The sequence below is a fragment of the Anomaloglossus baeobatrachus genome, chromosome 1 (assembly GCF_048569485.1).
Source record: "Anomaloglossus baeobatrachus isolate aAnoBae1 chromosome 1, aAnoBae1.hap1, whole genome shotgun sequence".
NCBI lineage: Eukaryota > Metazoa > Chordata > Amphibia > Anura > Aromobatidae > Anomaloglossus > Anomaloglossus baeobatrachus.
In genome coordinates this window covers 650,448,719-650,470,600 of record NC_134353.1, presented here as the reverse complement: position 1 = coordinate 650,470,600, position 21,882 = coordinate 650,448,719, and the positions used below count along the sequence as shown (strand labels likewise).

General features: G+C 41.3%; 1 protein-coding gene across 1 annotated transcript; it reads right to left on the bottom strand.

The window, feature by feature from the left end:
* Nucleotides 1-9,933: 9,933 nt before the first annotated feature.
* LOC142246828 (olfactory receptor 6B1-like) lies at nt 9,934-10,899 on the bottom strand. The gene has a single exon (XM_075319913.1). The coding sequence runs from the start codon at nt 10,897-10,899 to the stop codon at nt 9,934-9,936; it is 966 nt and encodes a 321-aa protein (XP_075176028.1).
* Nucleotides 10,900-21,882: the final 10,983 nt, after the last annotated feature.

Here is a 21,882-nt window from a genome sequence, read left to right as displayed (position 1 = left end):
ATGTGCCTTCAGCTACAGAAATGGTAGCTATAAGCCAATATCGAATACCAGGAGGTCACAGAGAGATAGGAGAAACCATTAAAGAATTGGTAGAAACTGGGGTAATGCGCCCTACTACTACCGCATGGAATAATCCTGTCTGGCCAATTAAAAAGAGTGATGGCTCTTGGCGCATGACAGTTAATTATATGGAGTTAAACAAGAATACTCCTCCTTTGACAGCTGCAGTTCCGGATACTATAACGATTGTGGAAAATATTCAGACTCACTCCGGAACTTGGTATGCAGTAATTGATTTGGCAAATGCTTTCTTTACTATACCTATAGAAGAGAAGCCTCAAGATCAATTTGCATTCACTTGGTTAGGGAGACAATATACCTTTACCAGGTTACCCCAAGGATGGCTAGATAGCCCCACAATCTGTCACCGGACGGTGGCAGAGCATTTGGATGGATTCAATCTACCATCAGAAATGTAGATCTCACATTACATCAATGATATAATGATACAAGGACAAGATGAGCAAAGTGTGAAAGATCAATTGACAAAACTGGTTGCTCATATGAGGAGTAAAGGATGGTAAATCAATGATGCCAAGGTTCAAGGACCGTCTCAGGTGGTAACATTTCTAGGGATCAAGTGGAACAAGGGGCACAGAGAGATCTTGCCCAATGCCAGACAGAAAATTATTAATTTTCCGGTCCCTAAATCCAAACAGGAGACTAAAGCCTGCTTTACACGTTGCAATTTCGCATACGATTTCGTATGCGATTTGCAACGCCCCCATCGTATGTGCGGCACGTTCAATTTGTTGAACGTGCCGCACAAACGATTCACCCCCCGTCACACGTACTTACCTTCCATACGACCTCGCTGTGGGCGGCAAACGTCCACTTCCTGGAGTGGGAGGGACGTTCAGCGTCACATCGACGTCACGCGGCAGCCGGCCAATAGAAGCGGAGGGGTGGAGCTTGGTGGGATGTAAACATCCCGCCCACCTTCTTCCTTCCGCATTGTCAGCCGGGAGCTGCAGGACGCAGGTATGATCTGTTCATCGTTCCCGGGGTGTCACACACTGCGATATGTACTACCCCGGGAACATTGAACAACCTGCCGTTCAATTTTAGAGAAAGGTACGATGTGTATGCGATGAACAGATTTTCGTTCAATCGCAATTTCACGTACCTGTCACACCCTGCAATGTACCTTACAATGCCGGATCTGCATCACTTACGACGTGACCCCGCCGACACATTGTAAGATATATTGCAGCGTGTAAAGCGGGCTTTAGGGGTACTTTGCACACTACGACATCGCAAGCCGATGCTTGCAATGCCGAGCGTGATAGTCCCCGCCTCCGTCGCAGCTGCGATCTCTTGTGATAGCTGCCGTAACGAATATTATCGCTACGGCAGCTTCACATGGACTTACCTGCCCTGCAACGTTGCTCTGGCCGGCGATCCGCCTCCTTCCTAAGGGGGTGGGTCGTGCAGCGTCACAGCGACATCACACGGCAAGCGGCCAATAGAAGCGGAGGGGCGGAGATGAGCGGGACGTAAATATCCCGCCCACCTCCTTCCTTCCGCATAGCCGTCGTGTGCCGCAGGATGCAGGTAGGAGATGTTCCTCGCTCCTGCGGCTTCACACACGGCGATTTGTGCTGCCGCAGGAACAGGGAACAACATCGTAACATCGGTCCTTCCGAAATTATGGAAATGACCAGCGCTACACCAATGATACGATTTCGACGCTTTTGCACTCATTAATCGTATCAAAAACGATTTCCACACTCTGATATCGACAGCGACGATGTCGCAGTGTGCAAAGTACCCCTAAGTCTTATATTGGATTGTTTGGTTTTTGGAGACAACATATCCCTCATAGGGGACAAATGTTGGCTCCTTTATGCAAAGTAACGAGGAAAAAATACGAGTTCCACTTGGGAGAGGAACAGCAAAATGCGATTGAGATTGTCAAGGAAGCGATACAACAAGCTGTGAATCTATGGCCAATGTTGTCAGGACCCGTGGAGCTGCATGTGTCAGTTCAACATATGTATGCCAATTGGTCACTTTGGCAAAAAACAAGGGGGAAAAAAAGAGTTCCTCTTGGATTTTGGAATAGAAAATTACCAGATGCTGGAAAAAAATACACTCCTTTTGAACAGCAATTGTTAGCTTGTTATTGGGCTCTGGTGGATACGGAACAATTAACCATTGAACATGAGGTATTGCTGAGACCAGCAATACCCATAATGCAGTGGGTGTTGTCCAATCCTAAAACCAATAGGGTGGGGCACGCCCAGGAACAAAGTATCATTAAATGGAAATGGTACATTTCGGAAAGGGCCAAGAAGGGAGAAGGCGGGATCGCCACTCTACATGAGAAAGTGGCAGAGGTAACTAAGGAAACATCTTTTCCCAGAAAAGCTGCCATGCTAGAAGAATCCCTGGTGAAGTGGGGGAAAGCATATGAAGATTTAACCGAACAACAACAAACACATGCATGGTTCACAGATGGATTGGCTCGTTATGTGAGTGGGAAAAGGTTCTGGAAAAGTGTTGCATATAATCCCAGATTGGAAAAATTTATTTCAGTAGAAGGGGAAGGCAAAAGTAGCCAATATGCAGAACTCTATGCCATATTCTTGGCATTATCTTTTGAACAGGGAAAAGAGTGTCATCTTTATACCGATTCTTGGTCAGTAGCAAGTGGATTAGCCACATGCATGATGGGATGGAAAAAACACAATTGGTTAATTCATGGAAAAGAGATTTGGGGCAAGGAAGTGTGGCAAGACATTGAAGAGATTATTCAATCTACCAAGACCACTGTATTTCATGTCGATGCTCATGTCCCTACTGACTCACTTGAACGTTTGTGTAATTCAGAAGCAGATAAAGCAGCAGCCATCAGACAAGTCAGTCCAACAGTTGACAAGGAAAAAGAGGCATGGTTGCAAGGTACAGCTGTTTGGGCACACCAGAAAAGTGGACATTTAGGAGAAAGAGCGACACCTTATTCAGCAGGTTTAGACCTCAGTACATTGGAAACTGTCGTGGTACCGCCAGGTAAGGTAAAACCAATTTCAACAGGATTGGGTTGCCAGATACCAAAGGATCATTATCATTATTGGTCAAATAGCCACTTGTTCTAGTTTAGCGTTAAAAGGAACCATAGTGGTGGGAGGGGTAATAGATGCAGATTATCAGGGAGAAATCAAGGTACTGATGCTAAATTTGGGAAATGAGCCTTTGATCTTGGTGAAACACCAGAGGGTGGCTCAGATGTTGATAATTCCAATAAACTTGTCTGAGATAAGATAAAGAACTGCCCTGGCAGAATTAACAATACGGGGTACTAAAGGTTTTGGATCCTCTGATATTACAAATGTAGGAGCAAAAATATGAATTCAAAACCTCCAAGGACCGCCCTCAGAGGCAGAGGTAATAGCGGTCGGAAAAGATCGGGCTCTCCTCATAATGAGACCAGGAGTGGAGAAGTGGGAATATGTTCCACAAGAAAAATGTTATTTACGAGAATAATAGTGTATCTTTATTTGCAGATGGTGTTGTAAATAAGCGGAATCCATGGCATTGATTGCTGGGAAGAACTCGATAGTGATGAGATGGAGAAATTCCTGTGTTTGATGTTTGCCTCTTTGGTCATTGGATGGACAAGTCTATATCAGGAGGAACCTATGGCGAATAAATTTCTGATGCACCATCACATTTTAACTGATGCGCTGAACTGTAGCCAACACACAGATTGTTGGATCTGTACACATTCTCCAGTTACAGCCAACAGTATCCCTTATCTGGCTACCCCGGTATCGATGGAGGAAATCTTAAAGTGGAAAAGTTGTTCTGATCATGCTGCTGATAAAGACACTAGAAATGTTATGGAATACTACAGTACCCATTCCCGTAGTGGGATGGATCAATCTTCCATGGTTGCAAGGCAATTTGAGTGGAACAGTCACCAATTTACAATATCTGGCTTTTAAGGAAGGAATTTGGGTACCAAGAAATAAAACTGGACTGACTAACGTGGGATTCCTCCCTATGGAGAATATAAAAATAAGTTTTGGGACAGCTGTAAATACTGGTGATGCTTTTAAACCCAGCTTAGTGGAAAGGACAATTCATGATATGTTATGGCCTTATTCCAATATGTTCATAAATGGGACTAGTGAAACTTGTAGTAACATATCGGGAAAGCTAATGTGTAATGATTCCTCTGAATATCGAGCAAATGATCCGACCTGTAATAACCCTGATGCAGGATACTGCAGCCCAGTTAGACAACAGCCCGGATGGTGTTTGTTATCAAATGTTAGTATTTTCGTTGACCCGGTTCATCGTTTAGTTTTGCAACACTCGGCTACATGGGATTTACCTAGAGGACTGTATTGGGTATGTGGGTATGATGCCTATAAATGGCTCCCAGTAGGAGTCAAGGGAAGCTGTACTTTAGCTTATTTGAACCCAGCCACCTTTATATTACCTTATGATCAATTAAATGCTCAGCTTTTGCCAAAACACATGATATTCAAGAGAGCTGCAGATAATAAACCAAGGGAATCAGGGCGACCACATGTGGCACAAATGGGAACAGCGAATAAGATTTTCAGTACTTTGTTTCTATATCCAATGGTAATGCAAATGTGGGATAAATTAGTAGAATCTACTGATTATCTGGATGATCAAATTTTTGCAATTTTGTATATAGTAAACACCTCTGTAACTGGACAACAGCAGTTAATTATAGTTACTAACCAGCATATCTTGGTACTTGATTACCTAACAGCAGCCCAAGGGGGTATGTGTCAGATAATAGGCCTCGCCTGTTGCCATTACATAGATCCAGAAAGGACAGCTACAATTACGAGCAAAGTTAAATAACATACAAAAATTAAGAGATAAATATCAAAAAGATAATGATGTAAATAAAGATAGTTGGTGGGCGAATACCTTTTCCTTCCTAAACCCTGCAAATTGGTTTAAGGGGTTAGGAAAACGGGTAATGGGGCTTTTGCAGGGAGTTTTTCAGATAATATTGCTTTTAGTTTTAATATACACAGTAGTGAAAGTGATTATAGTTGTGATTCAACGTTTATCCAAACAAACCAAGAAATCAAAATTTGTGGCAAAGTCAATGATAGTGTCCTATTAAAAGCGATGTTTCTTGGTCATGGTATGGTGTTTTCCGAGTGATCTTCCTCTAGTGGAATACTGATGATGGAAAATAATCCCTGGGATCAAGGACCGATTATGATACCAATGTGATATAACTAAAGAATGAGTGTGATTAGATAGGAATCCTAATCAAAGGATAGTGATCAAAGGTCTTATTGATCCATCCAAACTCAGTATCAGAGAGGTGTCCTCTGGTTGACCCTATTGCACCATGATGAAGAGTACGTGCTAGTAGGTCTTGAACAAACCACTATTATGAGGAAGGAACGCTTACAGTTCAACATATGCAGGAAACCAGTGGTTAATTGGCAACATGTGTAGGAAACTAGTAATGTAAAATTCACGTCTCATTGCAACATATGCAGAAAACCAGTGGTTAACCAGCAACATGTGCAGGAAGCTACTGGTGCCCATAGCAGCGTGTGGTCAGGTTACATGACCAGGACTCAGTAATCACATGCTGGTCACCAATTGCAATACTCAGTGCACACGATGACCACTAGGTACAAAGTTTGATATAAAAATACAGGGCTCGCTCAGTGAGACATGGACATTTTTCCAGGATGCTCAAGTGGACGCACTGCGCCTGTGATGCAGAGGCATGGTTGTCTTCCTTCTCACTAATCGAGTCCCTCCGATGAGGAAGGAAGTGCTACAACATACCGTAATGTTGATGCATATTTCTGTTATTGTATAAGATTCTATGACTATAAAGTAGTGCTAATGCCTATGTACAATTGATTATTCATGTGCTATTAAAATAAATCGTATCTTGCTATAAAGAATCTTAGTATTCATGCCTGAATAGGATATCAGTGAGCAATTCGTAAGTACAGGCTTTTAGCCCCTTTTTAGGAGAATTTAGCGAGACAAGTGTGCATGTGTTTCTAGGTACATGCATGCTCATGTTCAGAGAGCGCAGGCTGTGCCGGGTGATGTCATGTCAGACATGAACAAGTCTGACATTGGATCACCGGGACAGCCGCACACTTCTGACAGGATCGTGCATGTGTTTCTGTCTACATGCATTCTCACCATACTGATCCGCAGACACTTGCACTGCTTTCCCCGCCCACTGGCCGTCTCGTCTGTGATTAGTTGCAGCCTGCAGTCATCGCGGTTCACTCATTGTCTGCACAGCGAGTGGTCGTTCTCTATGGCCACTGGCTGTGTTACCTGCAGGGCTGTGTTGGGTTTAATAAAGAGGTGAAGAAGGGTGTGTTTTGTACTTTATTCCAAATAAAGGATTTTTCTCTATGTCTGTGTTTATTTACTCTCATTTACAGGATTGTGATGCAGGTATGTGATAGATGCCTGTGCCTTCACAAACCTAGGGCATAATAGCAGCTGTGCGCTGCTATTAACTCCTTATTACGCCAATTGCTACCACTCCAGGGCAATCGAGAAGAGCCAGTGTCGCACCGGGATTGTCACATCTAATAGATGTGTCAATACCGGGCGGCTGGAGTCTGAGAATACCAGCCCCCAGCCGGTGTTAGCATGGCTGGGGATGAAAATTAGGGGGGACCGCAAAAAAAAAAGTCAGACTTACACTTGCGAGGGATACACTGCTTTCCCTGCCCACCGGCCGTCCTGGTGCTTGTGATTGGTTGCAGTAAGCTGACATGCTGCCACTTAGGATGGGAGTGCGACTAACTGCAACCAATTACAACTGCTGGTGGGCGGGCAAAGTAGTGAATATTGAATTGTCCGCTCCGGAATGGAAAAGCGTGACCCGGAAGAAGTGTGCCGCCATGACACAGCCTCGGGTGAGTATGCCGCGCTCACTCCTACCCTCCTGTCGCCTGCACAAACATTTTAATCTCCGGATTCTGGTCCCCATAGACTTATATGGGCACCGGATTCCGGAGCGGATCGGACTCTTTTTAAAATCTGGCAGTGTTCCGCTGGTCCCGGTTTTTGGCAGGTTCGATCAACTCTACCCAGGAACCATACTGGAGCCTCCGTGCACTGCATCCAACATAGTAGGCAAATGGATGCCATTTGTGTACCTTACATGTTTTTTACTGACCCCTAGACTTATATTGGCCATTGCCATCCATGCTGCTGGAGAAAAACAGATGTCTCCATGTGTTTTGCATGGACACACTATCCATGTAAAACACAAATATGTGAATAGCACCATAGATTATAATGGGTACCTGTGGTATTCGTGAATAAATCAAATACAACACATGCGTGCCTACATGTAGCTGATTCAAGTTATTTAAGCTCCTACATTGCTTTCTTTTTCAAAAGTATGTGTCAGAAGCAGCTGCAGCATGGAGACCACCTCAGTCATCACACTGTTCCTCTTGTTTTAACAAGATGTATTTCAGATGTTTTTTTCTAAAAAGAAAGGTGGCTCATAGGTGAAAATAAGCATAAGCATAATTCTCTGATAAGATATATTACCTTGTTTCTTATTTACGTTAATTAATGCAACATTTGTTAAAAACACCATTAATATGAGTTTTATTTGTTAAAACTGCATTCTTGGCGGAAGACGAAAAATGAAAGAAGATTTTAAAAAATCTAATTGAAGAAACAAATTAACAATTAACCATGATTTGTGATACAATTTTCTGTGCATGAAACATCTAAGGCTGTGAACATTCCTAATTCTTACTGTCCAGTAAGCCTGACATCAGTAGTTTTTGAGGGCATTTTAAGGGATGACATGCAAAAATATATTGCAGAAAATAATCTAATAACTGACAGACAGCATGGATTCATGAAAGATAAGTCGTGTCTAACCAATCTGTTGAGGGGGTAAGTGCAAATCTGGATATTGGTAATGCAACTAATGATATTTATTTGGACTTTGCAAAGGCATTTGATACTGTACCACATAATAGCCTTATATTAAAGCTCCAGAAGCAAGGACTAGGGGAAACTATATGCAACTGGGTAAGGAATTGGCTAAAAGATAGGAAACAAAGAGTAGTTATAAATGGTACATTCTCTAAATGGGCTATAGTCAGCAGTGGGGTGCCGCAGGGATCCGTGCTAGGACCGATTCTTTTTAATCTCTTTATTAATGACCTTGTGGATGGGATTGATAGTAAAATGTCAGTCTTTGCTGATGACACCAAACTATGTAGGATATTAAAAACTGACCTTGATAGTACAATATTACAAAAAGATCTGGATAAGATGTCAGCATGGGCAGATACTTGGTAAATGAGATTTAATGTTGATAAATGTAAAGTAATACACCTAGGACGGAATAATCCTATAACTGCGTATACATTAAATGGAAGTAAACTCGGGACTACAGAACAGGAGAAGGACTTGGGTATTCTTATTACAAATAAGCACTCAATGTCAAGCAGCAGCTGCTAAAGCAAACAAGATTTTAGGGTGTATAAAAAGAGAGATTAGAGCCTGTGATCCCAATGCATTGTTACCCCTCTATAAATCACTTGTAAGGCCACATCTGGAATATGGGATCTAGTTTTGGGCTCCGCATGTTAAGAAGGACATACAGAAGTTAGAATTAGTTCAAAGGCAGCTAACTAGACTACTACAAGGAATGGAAGGCCTCACATATGATGAGAGGTTGAAAAAGTTAGGTAAGTTTAGCTTAGAAAAAAGACGTCTCAGAGGAGATCTCATTTATATGTATGTACATGTGTGGACAATATAAAGGATGGGCACATGACTTATTTCTTCCAAAGACAGTACTAAAAACCAGGGGGCATACATTGCGAATGGAAGAAAAGCGATTCCGGCAGCTAAATAGGAAAGGGTTCTTTACCGTTAGAGCAGTCAGACTGTGGAATGCCCTACCACAAGAGGTAGTAATGGCAGATACTATAACAGCTTTCAAAAAAAGGGCTGGATGATTTCCTCAGTACACACAACATTGTTGGTTATAAGTGACTTAAGGGTACTTTACACACTGCGACATCGCTAGCGATCTCGTTAGCAATGTGAAATTCTAGAACGCAAGTGTGATCTTTCGAGATCGCACATAAGTCATTTTACACATGTGCGATCTCAAAAGATCACACTTGCTATCTAGAATTTCACATCGCTAACGCGATCGCTAGCGATGTCGCAGCGTGTACAGTACCCTTTAGTGTGATAATATACTCGCCTATCGACACTGTATGGGGTATCCAGCGCTGTTCTGCTCCTCTTCTCAGTGACATCAGCGCTGGCCAGGTCCCAATGCGTCTGTGTGACTGGTAAGTCTCTTTTACAATGAAAGCCTATGCTGCGTCAGAACAAGGCTCCATAAGCTTTCATGCCTTCCAGCGCATGCTTAGCGCACAGAACAAGCCAGCTAGTCAAAATTGTGATGACGTCATTAGGAAGCAGAGAACAGTCTGGACACCAGAGATAGTGGTAGTAGTTGAGTATATTGCACACTACATTACATACATGTATATACACATTTAATGAATAAAAAAAGTTACTGTAGGTACTTCTTTAAAATCGGATCTGATATAGGATTAAATAACAGCTGACCTTTTGTTTTGATCTATTTCCCATAGACTCCAATGTTAAGGAAAACGGATCCAGTTTTTGGCTAACAATTGTGCTGACTACATTTTTTGACTGGACACGTAAACAGAGCCTAATATAGAATATTCCAGAAATTTATGCCAATCCAAAACATAAAAGCAGTAAAAATACTCCATAAAAAAGTTATCTCAGTCAAATAGTTTTCAATGATGAAAGCTCAAACTAACGGTAATACTTTTTCCCATTATCAATGCATATATCCTATTTATTATTACACATAGAAAATATGTTTGGTAAATTTGTTTTGTGACACAGATATTTTGTTAAGATGTCCCAGATTTCTTTGTTTCGTAGACAGTAGATAAAAGGGTTAATCATGGGAGTAATAACCGCATACAAAAGCGAGATCAGCTTATTTGCATCCACTGACTTGGCTTTTTTTGGCCGTGCATATATAAAAAGTGTTGTGGAAAAAAATATGGTGACCACTGTTAGGTGAGAGGCGCACGTGGAAAATGCCTTTTGTCTTCCAATAGATGATGTTATTTTTAAAATTGAGAAAATGATGCAAATATAGGAAATAGCGGTCACCAATAATGGAATGAGGAGAATAACCAGCGCTAGAATGAAGTCCACCAGCTCTGCTAATGACATGTCGATACATGCGAGGTTCAGAACTGGAGAGATGTCACAGAAAAAATGGTTGATGACGTTTGGACCACAAAATGATAATTTAGATATAAAATAAACCTTTATAATGGTGATTGTAAATCCCGATACCCATGAGGACAAAGCCAACTGGACACAAAGCTCGTGACTCATAATTGTAACGTAGCGTAACGGGAGGCAAACAGCAACGTACCTGTCAAACGCCATTACTGCCAAGAGAACGCATTCTGTGCACATAAGAGAAATGAAAAAGAAGAGCTGGGTCATACACCCCGAAAAAGAGATGGTTTTCTTCTCTGTCAGGACACTTACTAATAGATTAGGAACTGTGACTGAGATGTAACAAATCTCTAGGAAGGCCAAGTTGCTAAGGAAGAAATACATAGGCTTCTGCAGCTTACGATGAAGTTGTATGGTGGTGACAATAATCACGTTTTCAGATATAGTCAGGATGTAAATTAGTAGGAAGAATATAAAAATGATAATCTGTAGCTCAAGCAAAGAAGGAAATCCACAAAGGTAAAATTCTGTTATTTCAGTTTTATTTGTAGACTCCATTTTGATAGCTGTGGAAAAAATATCCATTTGCCAATGATTATTTTTACACTTCACTAATTAAGTATTCATTTTTGGGCAGTGATAGCATATTCTAAGGCCCCATGCACATGCTACAGTTTTTGATGCATTTTTGGTGCAGTTTGTGGTGAGTAAACTGTATATTAACTGCATGCTTTTCCTTTCCCAGCAAAGTCTATCAGATTTGCTGTGCGCACGTTGTTTTTTTTGGGGCTGCAGTTTTGTGGTGAGAACAGAACTGCAGCATATCTATTCATTTTGCATTTTTCCCTGCGTTTTTCACCCATTATGTTAAAAAAACCCACTTAGAGACATGCATGGTCAAAAACACACCTAAAACCGCATGTGTTTATTGATGCATTTTTTTTACCACAAAATGCGTTTTTTTGGCCACAGGGTGCATTTTTGTGGTTACGACAAAACTGCAGCGTGCAGACATACCCTTAGTGATAACAAGGCTTAAAAAACACACAAGCACACTTCACACACACGCACACACACAACACTCATTGCAAAGACATACATACACACATCACAAACAACACATCATTTACACACACACACCATACACACATGCACACCAGCATCACATACACAGTCACATACAAGTGCAGCTCAATAAATTAGAATATCATCAAAAAGTTATTTTATTTTACTAATCTAATACAAAAGGTGCTAATAGGGTACTAACGTTAAAAAACGTTTGTAGGAAATATGAGATGTGCTCACCTGAATAGTTGTGAAAATATTCACAACTGCTATTGAAAACGTGTAGGTTACGGCTGCAGCAGGCACCACGAGGAGCTGGCGTAAAAAAAAAATCAAATAGAAAGGACTCCTGTCATAAGAAGATGGTTAGCAGTAATGGTTAAAACATGATTTTATGTAACGATTTAACCATTACTGCTTACCATCTTCTTACGTCAGCGCGAGAGTCCACTTGTCCACTGATTTTTATAGAATCATTACAAACAGAGTGATTTATTTCAAGTGTTTATTTCTGTTAATGTTGATGATTATGGCTTACAGCCAATGATAACCCAACAGTCATTATTTCAGAAAATTAGAATAATTATCACAAAACACCTGCAATGGTTTCTGAAGCGTTTAACATGGTCCCTTAGGCTAAGACCCCACTTTGCTTTTTACCTGCTTTTTACCTGCTTTTTACCTGCGTTGTACCTGCTTTTTCAACTGCAGCGTTTAATGCCAAAACGGATGTGTTCTGCTTTTCAAGCTTAGTCTATGGGAATTTGGGTTTCTAAACCCTACTATGCAGTTCAAACTGCAACCTTTTTGTGGCAGAAATTTGGGCAAAAACTCTGCTTTGCAGTTCTAAACGCAAAAGGCAAAAACAATTGACATGTCTTGACAGATTTCCAGAAGGCAGTCATTGACACACTCCACCAGGTGGGTAAGCCACAAAAGGTGACTGCTAAAGAAGCTGAGTAATACATATTTTTTTTTCTTTTCTTGAATATTAATGGAAAGTTGAGTGGAAGGAAAAAGTGTGGTAGACAAAGGTGCACAAGCAACCGGGATAACTGCAGCCTTGCTAGGATTGTTGACAAAAAGGCCATTCAAAAATTTGGGTGAGATTCACAAGGAGTCAGTTCTTCAAGAGCCACCACACACAGACGTATCAAAGACATGGACTACAACTTTCACATTCCTTGTGTTAAGCCACTCATAACCAATAGACAACGCCAGAAGCGTTTTACCTCGGTCAAGGAGAAAAAGAACTAGACTGTTGCTCAGTGGTCCAAGGTGTTTTCAGATGAAAGTAAATTTTGCATTTGATTTGGAAATCAAAGTCCCAGAGTCTGGAGGAGGAGTGGAAAGGCCACAATCCAAGCTGCTTAAGGTCTATTGTGATGTTTTCACAATCAGTGATGGTTTGGGGAGCCATGTCATCTGCTGGTGTAGGTGTTTTATCAAGACCAAAGTCAGCGCAGCTGTCTACCAGGACATTTTAGAGCACTTCATGCTTCCCTTTGCCAACAATCTGGAAATTTAATTTTTCAGCAGAAGGGGCACCTATCCACACTGCCAAAAGTACCAATACCTGGTTTAATAACCACAGTGTTACTGTGCTTGATTGGCCAAACTTGCCTGACCTAAATCTGTCAAGAGGAAGATGAGACACCAGACCCAACAATGCAGACAAGCTGAAGGCTGCTATCAAAGCAACCTGGGCTTCCATAACACCTCAGCAGTGCCACAGGCTGATCGCCTCCATGCCATGCTGCATTGATCCAGTAATTCATGCAAAAAGAGTCCCGACCAAGTATTGAGAGCATTTCCTGTACAGACTTTTCAGTAGGCCAATATTTTTGAGTTTAAAGGGAACCTGTCAGCAGATGTTTATAATACTCACCTAACGGTCGGTGCGGAGCTAAAGGGTCGGATGGGCATCTCTGTTCTCTGGGTCCATGCCTCCTCTTTCGGCCATCTTTGTCCTCCTTCTTCTGAAGCTAGTGTGGATGACGCATTATACGTCATACACACAAGCCGACATTGAGGTCCTGCGCAGGCGCACTTTGATCAGCCCTGAGTAGGGCAGATTAAAGTATTGTAGTATGCTTGTGCGGGACCTCAATGCTGGCTAGAGTAGATGATGTAAGACGCGTCATCCACACTAGCTTCAGAAAAAGGAGGACAAAGTTGGCCGAAAGAGGAGGTGCTCATCTGACCCTTCTTCTCCTCGCTGACCGTTAGGTGAGTATTATAAACATCCAGTGACAGGTTCCCTTTAAAATCATGTTTTCAGTTGGTCTTATATAATATTCTAATTTTTGGGTTTACATTGGCTGTAAGCCATAATCATCAACATTAACAGAAATAAACACTTGAAATAGATCCCTCTGTGTACAATGACTCTACTGTATATAATACATGTGTTTCCTTTTATGTATTGAATTACTGAAATAAATGAAATTTTTGATGATATTCTAATTTATTGAGATGCATCTGTATCTCACACACCCGCATATACACATTTCACGCACACGCAAACATAACCACATCACAGACGAGCAAACACAAACACAAAAGCAATGTTTAAATAGGAAGTCCTTCTGCAATCATATTGGGTCACTTGTCTAAAGCCTGCTTTACACGTTGCAATTTCGCATACGATCTCGTATGCGATTTGCAACGCCCCCATCGTATGTGTGGCAGGTTCAATTTGTTGAACGTGCCGCACATACGAGTAACCCCCCGTCACATGTACTTACCCGTCCATACGACCTCGATGTGGGCGGCGAACGTCTACTTCCTGATGTGGGAGGGACGTTCAGCGTCACATCGACGCCACACGGCAGCCGGCCAATAGAAGTGGAGGGGCGGAGCTGAGCGCGACGTAAACATCCCGCCCACCTCCTTCCTTCCGCATTGTTGGCCGGGAGCCGCAGGATGCTGGTAAGATCTGTTCATCGTTCCCGGGGTGTCACACACTGCAATGTGTGCTACCCCGGGTACGATGAACAATCTGACGTGCAATTCTAGAGACAGGTACGATGTGTAGGCGATGAACGTTTTAACGTTCAATCACAATCGCACATACCTGTCACACACTGAAATGTAACTTACAATGCCGGATGTGCGTCACTTACGATGTGACCCCGCCGACACATTGTTAGATATATTGCAGCGTGTAAAGCAGGCTTAACGCACAAACTTTTTTTTACATTTTTACATTACATTGTTCTTGAGGAACAATTTAAAATTGGAAAATGAGGCACGATTTTTTCAGTCCATATGCTGTCTAATGCTGTCGGTAACAGGTAGCTCCTGCATGCACCCGCTATGTGTGTTAGATAGTTCCGCTATTTGTGGCTGTAACTTGCCTATGTTTTACTACAGCCATCTGAACATAACTTTTTTAAGCTTCCTTTACATCTTATTTTTGAAGCTTAAAGCCTCATTCAAACATTTGTTTTATGAATGTGTTCAATCCGTGTGTTTTACAGATATTATACAGTCATATGAAAAAGTTTGGGCACCCCTATTAATGTTAATCTTTTTTCTTTATAACAATTTGGGTTTTTGCAACAGCTATTTCAGTTTCATATATCTAATAACTGATGGACTGAGTAATATTTCTGAATTGAAATGAGGTTTATTGTACTAACAGAAAATGTGCAATCTGAATTTAAACTAAATTTGACAGGTGCATACGTATGGGCACCCTTATCAATTTCTTGTTTTGAACATTTCTAAATACTTTTTACTGACTTACTGAAGCACTAAATTGGTTTTGTAACCTCATTGAGCATTGAAGTTCATAGGCAGGTGTATCCAATCATGAGAAAAGGTATTTAAGGTGGCCACTTGCAAGTTGTTCTCCTATTTGAATCTCCTATGAAGAGTGGCATCATGGGCTCCTCAAACCAACTCTAAAATGATCTGAAAACAAAGATTATTCAACATAGTTGTTCAGGGGAAGGATACAAAAAGTTGTCTCAGAGATTTAAACTGTCAGTTTCCACTGTGAAGAACATAGTAAGGAAATGGAAGAACACAAGTACAGTTCTTGTTAAGCCCAGAAGTGGCAGGCCAAGAAAAATATCAGAAAGGCAGAGAAGAAGAATGGTGAGAACAGTCAAGGACAATCCACAGACCACCTCCAAAGACCTGCAGCATCATCTTGTTGCAGATGGTGTCACTGTGCATCGGTCAACAATACAGCGCACTTTGCACAAGGAAAAGCTGTATGGGAGACTGATGAGAAAAAAGCCATTTCTGCAAGCACGCCACAAACAGAGTCACCTTAGGTATGCAACAGCACATTTGGACAAGCCAGTTACATTTTGGACGAAGGTCCTGTGGACTGATGAAACAAAGATTGAGATGTTTGGTCATACAAAAAGCAAAAAGGCATTATGCATGGAGGCAAAAAAACACGGCATTCCAAGAAAAGCACTTGCTACTCACAGTAAAATTTGGTGGAGGTTCCATCATGCTTTGGGGCTGTCTGGCTAATGCCGACACCGGGAATCTTGTTACAGTTGAGGGTCGCATGGATTCAACTCAGTATCAGTAGATTCTTGATAATAATGTGCAAGAATCAGTGACGAAGTTGAACTTACGCAGGGGATGGATATTTCAGCAAGACAATGATCCAAAACACCGCTCTAAATCTACTCAGGCATTCATGCAGAGGAACAATTACAATGTTCTGGAATGGCCATCCCAGTCCCCAGACCTGAATATCATTGAAAATCTGTGGGATGATTTGAAGCGTGCTGTCCATGCTCGGCGACCATCAAACTTAACTGAACTGTAATTGTTTGGTAAACAGGAATGGTCAAATATACCTTCATCCAGGATCCAGGAACTCATTAAAAGCTACAGGAAGCGACTAGAGGCTGTTATTTTTGCAAAAGGAGGATCTACAAAATATTAATGTCACTTTTATGTTGAGGTGCCCATACTTTTGCACCAGTCAAATTTTGATTAAATGCGCATTGCACATTTTCTGTTAGTAAAATAAACCTCCTTTCAATCCAGAAATATTACTCAGTCCATCAGTTATTAGATATATGAAACTGAAATAGCTGTTGCAAAAACCCAAATTGTTATAAAGAAAAAAGGTTAACATTAATAGGGGTGCCCAAACTTTTTCTTATGTCTGTATCTTTAGAATATCTATGGGGCTGTTCACATGTCTGTGCTTTTTTTTTTTTAGCACAAAAAACATTAATGAGTTTATTTTTTATCTGATTCGTAGATCAAACTTACCTGAACAAGTTTATGGGTCCATGAAAATTTCAGAGTGCTCACTAATGGCGTCTTAGTTGCATTCTTGCGCTTTCCATTTTTCAATGATTATTTGCTAGGAAAGGCTTGGAAACCTCCATCAGTTTTTATTTTTTTCAGACAAGAAAACGTGATGAAAAACTGATAGTAAAAGCAGACTAACCACTAATGAAAATCTGATGCCACATGCTGATGGAAATTGGTCAATTTTTTCACATAAAAGAAAAAAATAAACAACATCTGAATGAGGACTAAAATATATAAATATAACTACAATACATACTAAAATTAAACTTAAATAAATACATATTAAAATTGAGGTCTATAGTTAAAAAAAAAGCCCCTGCATCTTAAAATAACACTAGCCAGGCCATGCTGTGTTTTGGAAAATGAAATAATAACATTTTTTATCAATCAAATAACATCAGAACGACCCCCATTATAAATGCTTCAAAATACCCCAAGAAAACTTGAAAATTATGGCTCAAATATATTAATACTTTTGTAATTAAAGATAAGAATTAGACTAGATGCTCTAAATTTCAACTTTACTCAGCCTATAGGAAGAATGTTTTTCCTCTTTAGGGCTCATGCGCATGTAACTGCAGAATATTCTGCAGCGATTTGACAGCACATGTGCACTTCAAATCGCTGCAGAAACACTGCATAATGGATGCAGTTTTTTTGTAGAAAAAAGTCGATTTCATGCGCTATGGCTGCTGCCCCCACCATAGACAGAGTGGGAGCTGCATCCAGAACGCACGGAATAATTGACTTGCTCATTTTATGAACACACGGATTTGGGTCAAAATTTTAGCACCCAAATCGCTGCGTTTAAAAGCAACGTGCGCACGTCTCATGCACAATCTATATAGATTGTGCAGGGGACGCAGGACGCATGTATTTACGCTGCAGTGCAATACACAGCGTAAAGGCATACAATTACGCAACGGGCGCATGAGCCCTTAGACAGTTTTGTCTAACTTTACATCACTTCCTACGGTATTTTTTGGCACAACTTGACTCTTATTAATATGGTGCAAAGCATCAGAGCCAGAATCTTGGCTCAATTTGTACAAGAATTTTAGCACATTTTAATTAGTAAATCTTCCATATTGTGCCAATTCATCCATACAGTGCTAAGGCCCCGTTACACGCAACGACGTATATCGCCGGGGTCACGGATTCCGTGATGCACATCCGGCATCGTTAGTGACGTCATTGCGTGTGACACCAACGAACGGCGGTTAACGATCAAAAATACTAACCTTATCGTTGATCATTGACACGTCATTCATTTTCAAAAAAATCGTTGATTGTTGAGGACGGAGGTTGTTCATCGTTCCCAATGCAGCACACATCACTATGTGTGACACCTCGGGAACGATGAACTACAGCTTACCTGCGGCCGCCAGCAATGAGGGAGGAAGGAGGTGGGCGGCATGTTACGGCCGCTTCTCTCCGGAAGCGATTCACTGGCCACAGCGACGTTGCTAGGCAGGTAAGTCCATGTGACGGCTCCTAATGATTTTGTGCGCCATGGGCAGCAATTTGCCCGTGACGCACAAACGACAGGAGCGGGTGCTTTCACCAGCGATATCGCTAGCGATATCGCTGCATGTAAAGCACCCTTTAGGCCTCATTCAGCTGTCCGTGATTTGTTATGTGTGCAAAAATATTGTACCTTGCCATCAGTATTTTGGACACAAGTATCATTAGTGTTTGGTCAGTGTGTACATTTTTATCATCAGTGTTTTTCTTACATATAGATACATTAATAGTTAACAAAGCTTCTCTCACCCTTTGCAACGTTAATCATGGACAGCACCTGGATTGTACACTGACGCTATGTCCATTTGCTGTATGTAGTTTTCACAGGCCCATTGATACTTTTCATCTGTGATTCCCGAAAAAACTGACAAGTCTTTGTGATTTCTGTACGAATACACTCTGCAAAAAAGAAAAAAAAACCATGAACGTGGGAACAGTCTTATAGACTAATATGGGTAGGTGTCCAAACTGTGAGAATTGAATCTACACCTATTTTAGTCTATAAGGCTGTCCCCATGTCCATGGGATCTTTTGCATAGTATATCCGTACAGAATAGGTAGGTGTTCAATCTGTGAGAATTTAGTCTATACCCATTTTAGTCTATAAGGCTGTTTCCATGTGCATGATTTTTTTTATTACATAGTATATCCGTACAGAATGGCTAGCTGTTCAATATCTAAGAACCATGCTCAGAACACACACATGAAATACGGATGTCTGAATGAGGCCCTATGTGCCGTGTACTTTAGAACTGCATAGGCAGCTGGAACAAATCTCTACAAAATAATCTGCATCTGATTCAGAAAAATAAACTAAATCACCAAATATTATAAGATCGCGATCACCTACAAGGCAACTACTACATTCATCAAGCTCATTTGCAACTTTTGTTTTTATTAATATTTGAAAATTGGAGAAAAACTCAAACAGAATGGATACAATTAATTGGATAGAGCGTATTACACATTGCATATTTACTGTATCTATAATTAAATCTGGTTGATATACATAAAATGTATAAAAATGTATAAAAATAAAAAGGAAAACCAACAAAGTTGCAGGTTTTAGGTTTTAACATTATTTATCATTTGTAACTATAAGGGGCACTTTGCACGCTGCGACATCGCAGGCCGATGCTGCGATGCCGAGCGCGATAGTGCCCGCCCCCGTCGCAACTGCGATATCCTTGTGATAGCTGCCGTAGCGAACTCACCTGTCCTGCGACCGTCGCTCTGGCCGGCGACCCGCCTCCTTATTAAGGGGGCGAGTCGTGCAGCATCACTGCGACGTCACATGGCAGGCGGCCAATAGGAGCGGAGGGGCGGAGATGAGTGGGATGTAAACATCCCGCCTACCTCCTTCCTTCCGCATATCCTACGGAAGCCGCAGTGACGCCGGTAGGAGATGTTCCTCGCTCCTGCGGCTTCACACACAGCGATGTGTGCTGCCGCAGGAGCGAGGAACAACATCGGACCGTCGCGTCAGCGTAATCATGGATTACGCCGACGCTGCACCGATGATACGATTACGACGCTTTTGCGCTCGTTAATCGTATCATCAAGCCTTTACACACTACGACATCGCATGCGATGCCGGAAGTACGTCATTTTCAATTTGACCCCACCGACATCGCACCTGCGGTTTCGTAGTGTGCAAAGCCCGCCTAATTGTAAAGAACAAACCTTACATGTAGCAATTTCCCAATGGTAAATGTTCGTTGCTGTCTTGCCGCAATTATAGGTAACGCATGTAAAAACTATGTAGCAATTAAAAATAAACCTGTTTTTACTGTGTGGTTCTCTGCCTTGCGGAAATTACTGCAACAGGACTGAGTAATTAGAGTACGCTCACACGAGTGTATGACTCACATGGGTTTTGCGTCACATCACCCAACACGGCCGCACACTCTCCTGATAGGAGTGGGTCAGCTGCATGTATTTCTATGCAGCTGACCTGCTCCTGTCTGGAGAGTGTGTGGCCACATCGGCTGGTGTGATGAGAGACTTGGGCGAGTCATACGCTCTTGTGAGCATACCCTTAGAGCTTAGAGTTTTGAGCTGCAGCGTTTTCATGCCAAAAGGCATGCGTTTTGCTTTTCCATAATAGTCTATGGAAAAGGTTGATTTCAAGACTGCACTTTGCGTTTTAAAACGCTGCGTTTAATTTGCATATTTTGTGGCAAAAACCATGCGTGCAAAGAAGGAGCATGTTAGTTGTTTTTGCCATTTTGGGTGCGTTTTTGCTAACATTGCAGTCAATGAGAAATGGCAAAAACCAAGATTCCTTCAAATTCCTGCGTTTTACCTGCTTTTTATGTGCAGAAAACATGCGTTGTGAACTACCAAAACGCATGCTTTTTGGACATTAAAATAATGATTTAATATGTCCCTTTACACACACACATAGTCCGACAATTAAATTAAAGAAAAATAATAATTTATTGCTATTTTTCCAATAAATAGTATATTACCGCTATAATTTTATTCAATATTTCTATTTTCTAAATTATTTCTAAAATTCTATATGTGTTCCTTTTTTTTCTCTTTTTTCATTGTTTTTATTTAGCAGTGTCTTGATGTTCAAAATGCATCTGTCAAAACGCAGGTGGAAAAGCATGTAAATAGCGCTGAAAACGCATCTAAAACGCAGTAAATACGCATGCTTTTTCAGCGCTAAATTTCTGAAAAAGGCAACTTTGGTCAAATCAATTAAGCCTGCAATTTAAACTGCAAGTAGGAGAACGCAAAGTGTGGTCGGACAAACAACTTTTGTCATTGATTTTGCTGGGAAAACAAAACGGATGCATTTTGGCATTATAAAGGTGCTTCTCAAAACAGACCTAAAATGCACCTGAATCGCAGGTGGAAACGCAAAGTGCGTTCTTAGGCTATGTCCGCACGTTGCTTTTTACCTGCTTTTTACCTGCTTTTTTGCTGCTTTTTCAACTGCAGCGTTTAATGCCAAAATGGTTGTGTTCTGCTTTTCAAGCAAAGTCTATGGGAATTTGGGTTTCTTTTTTTTCCATTTTAAGATTTTATTAATTTTCCAGGAAATACAAAATTAGAACATACATCCATACTATTGCAAATGAAACAGATCAGAAGTTAATGCTAAACCAAGCCTTCGCCGGCTTCGCAACATTCTATGGATGGTATAAATGGAACATAGATAATCACTTAAAAAAAAAACAAAACAATAAAACGATAAATCAAGGAGAAGATATTCAAACAAGAGGAAGTCACAGAGTCTAGAAAAATAGGGGTAGTGCAGAGAAGGGAGAGAATAGAAAGCAGAGTGAGGCGACCGGGACTGATGCAATGTCCGTTGAGCTGAAAATTTGTCAAAAGTGCGGTGTGAACTATCTGGAAAAGAAAAGGCCAGAGTGCCCCCCGTCCGGAGGTTAAAGTAGTTCAAGAAGTGTTTTACCAGACAAGAAGGAGTCCCATTGGAACCACTTGGAGGCCGTTTCCACCGTCTGCCCTCGAGATTGGGCCATCACCATTTCCATGCGGTGAATAACATTTACCTCTGTTATCCACTCATCTACCGTCGGGGGGTTAGGATCTTTCCACCGCCGAGGAATCACGGTCTTGGCGGCCTGGAGAAGGTGGCCTAGGATCGATTTCCTAAAAACCTTTTCTGATACGTCAAAG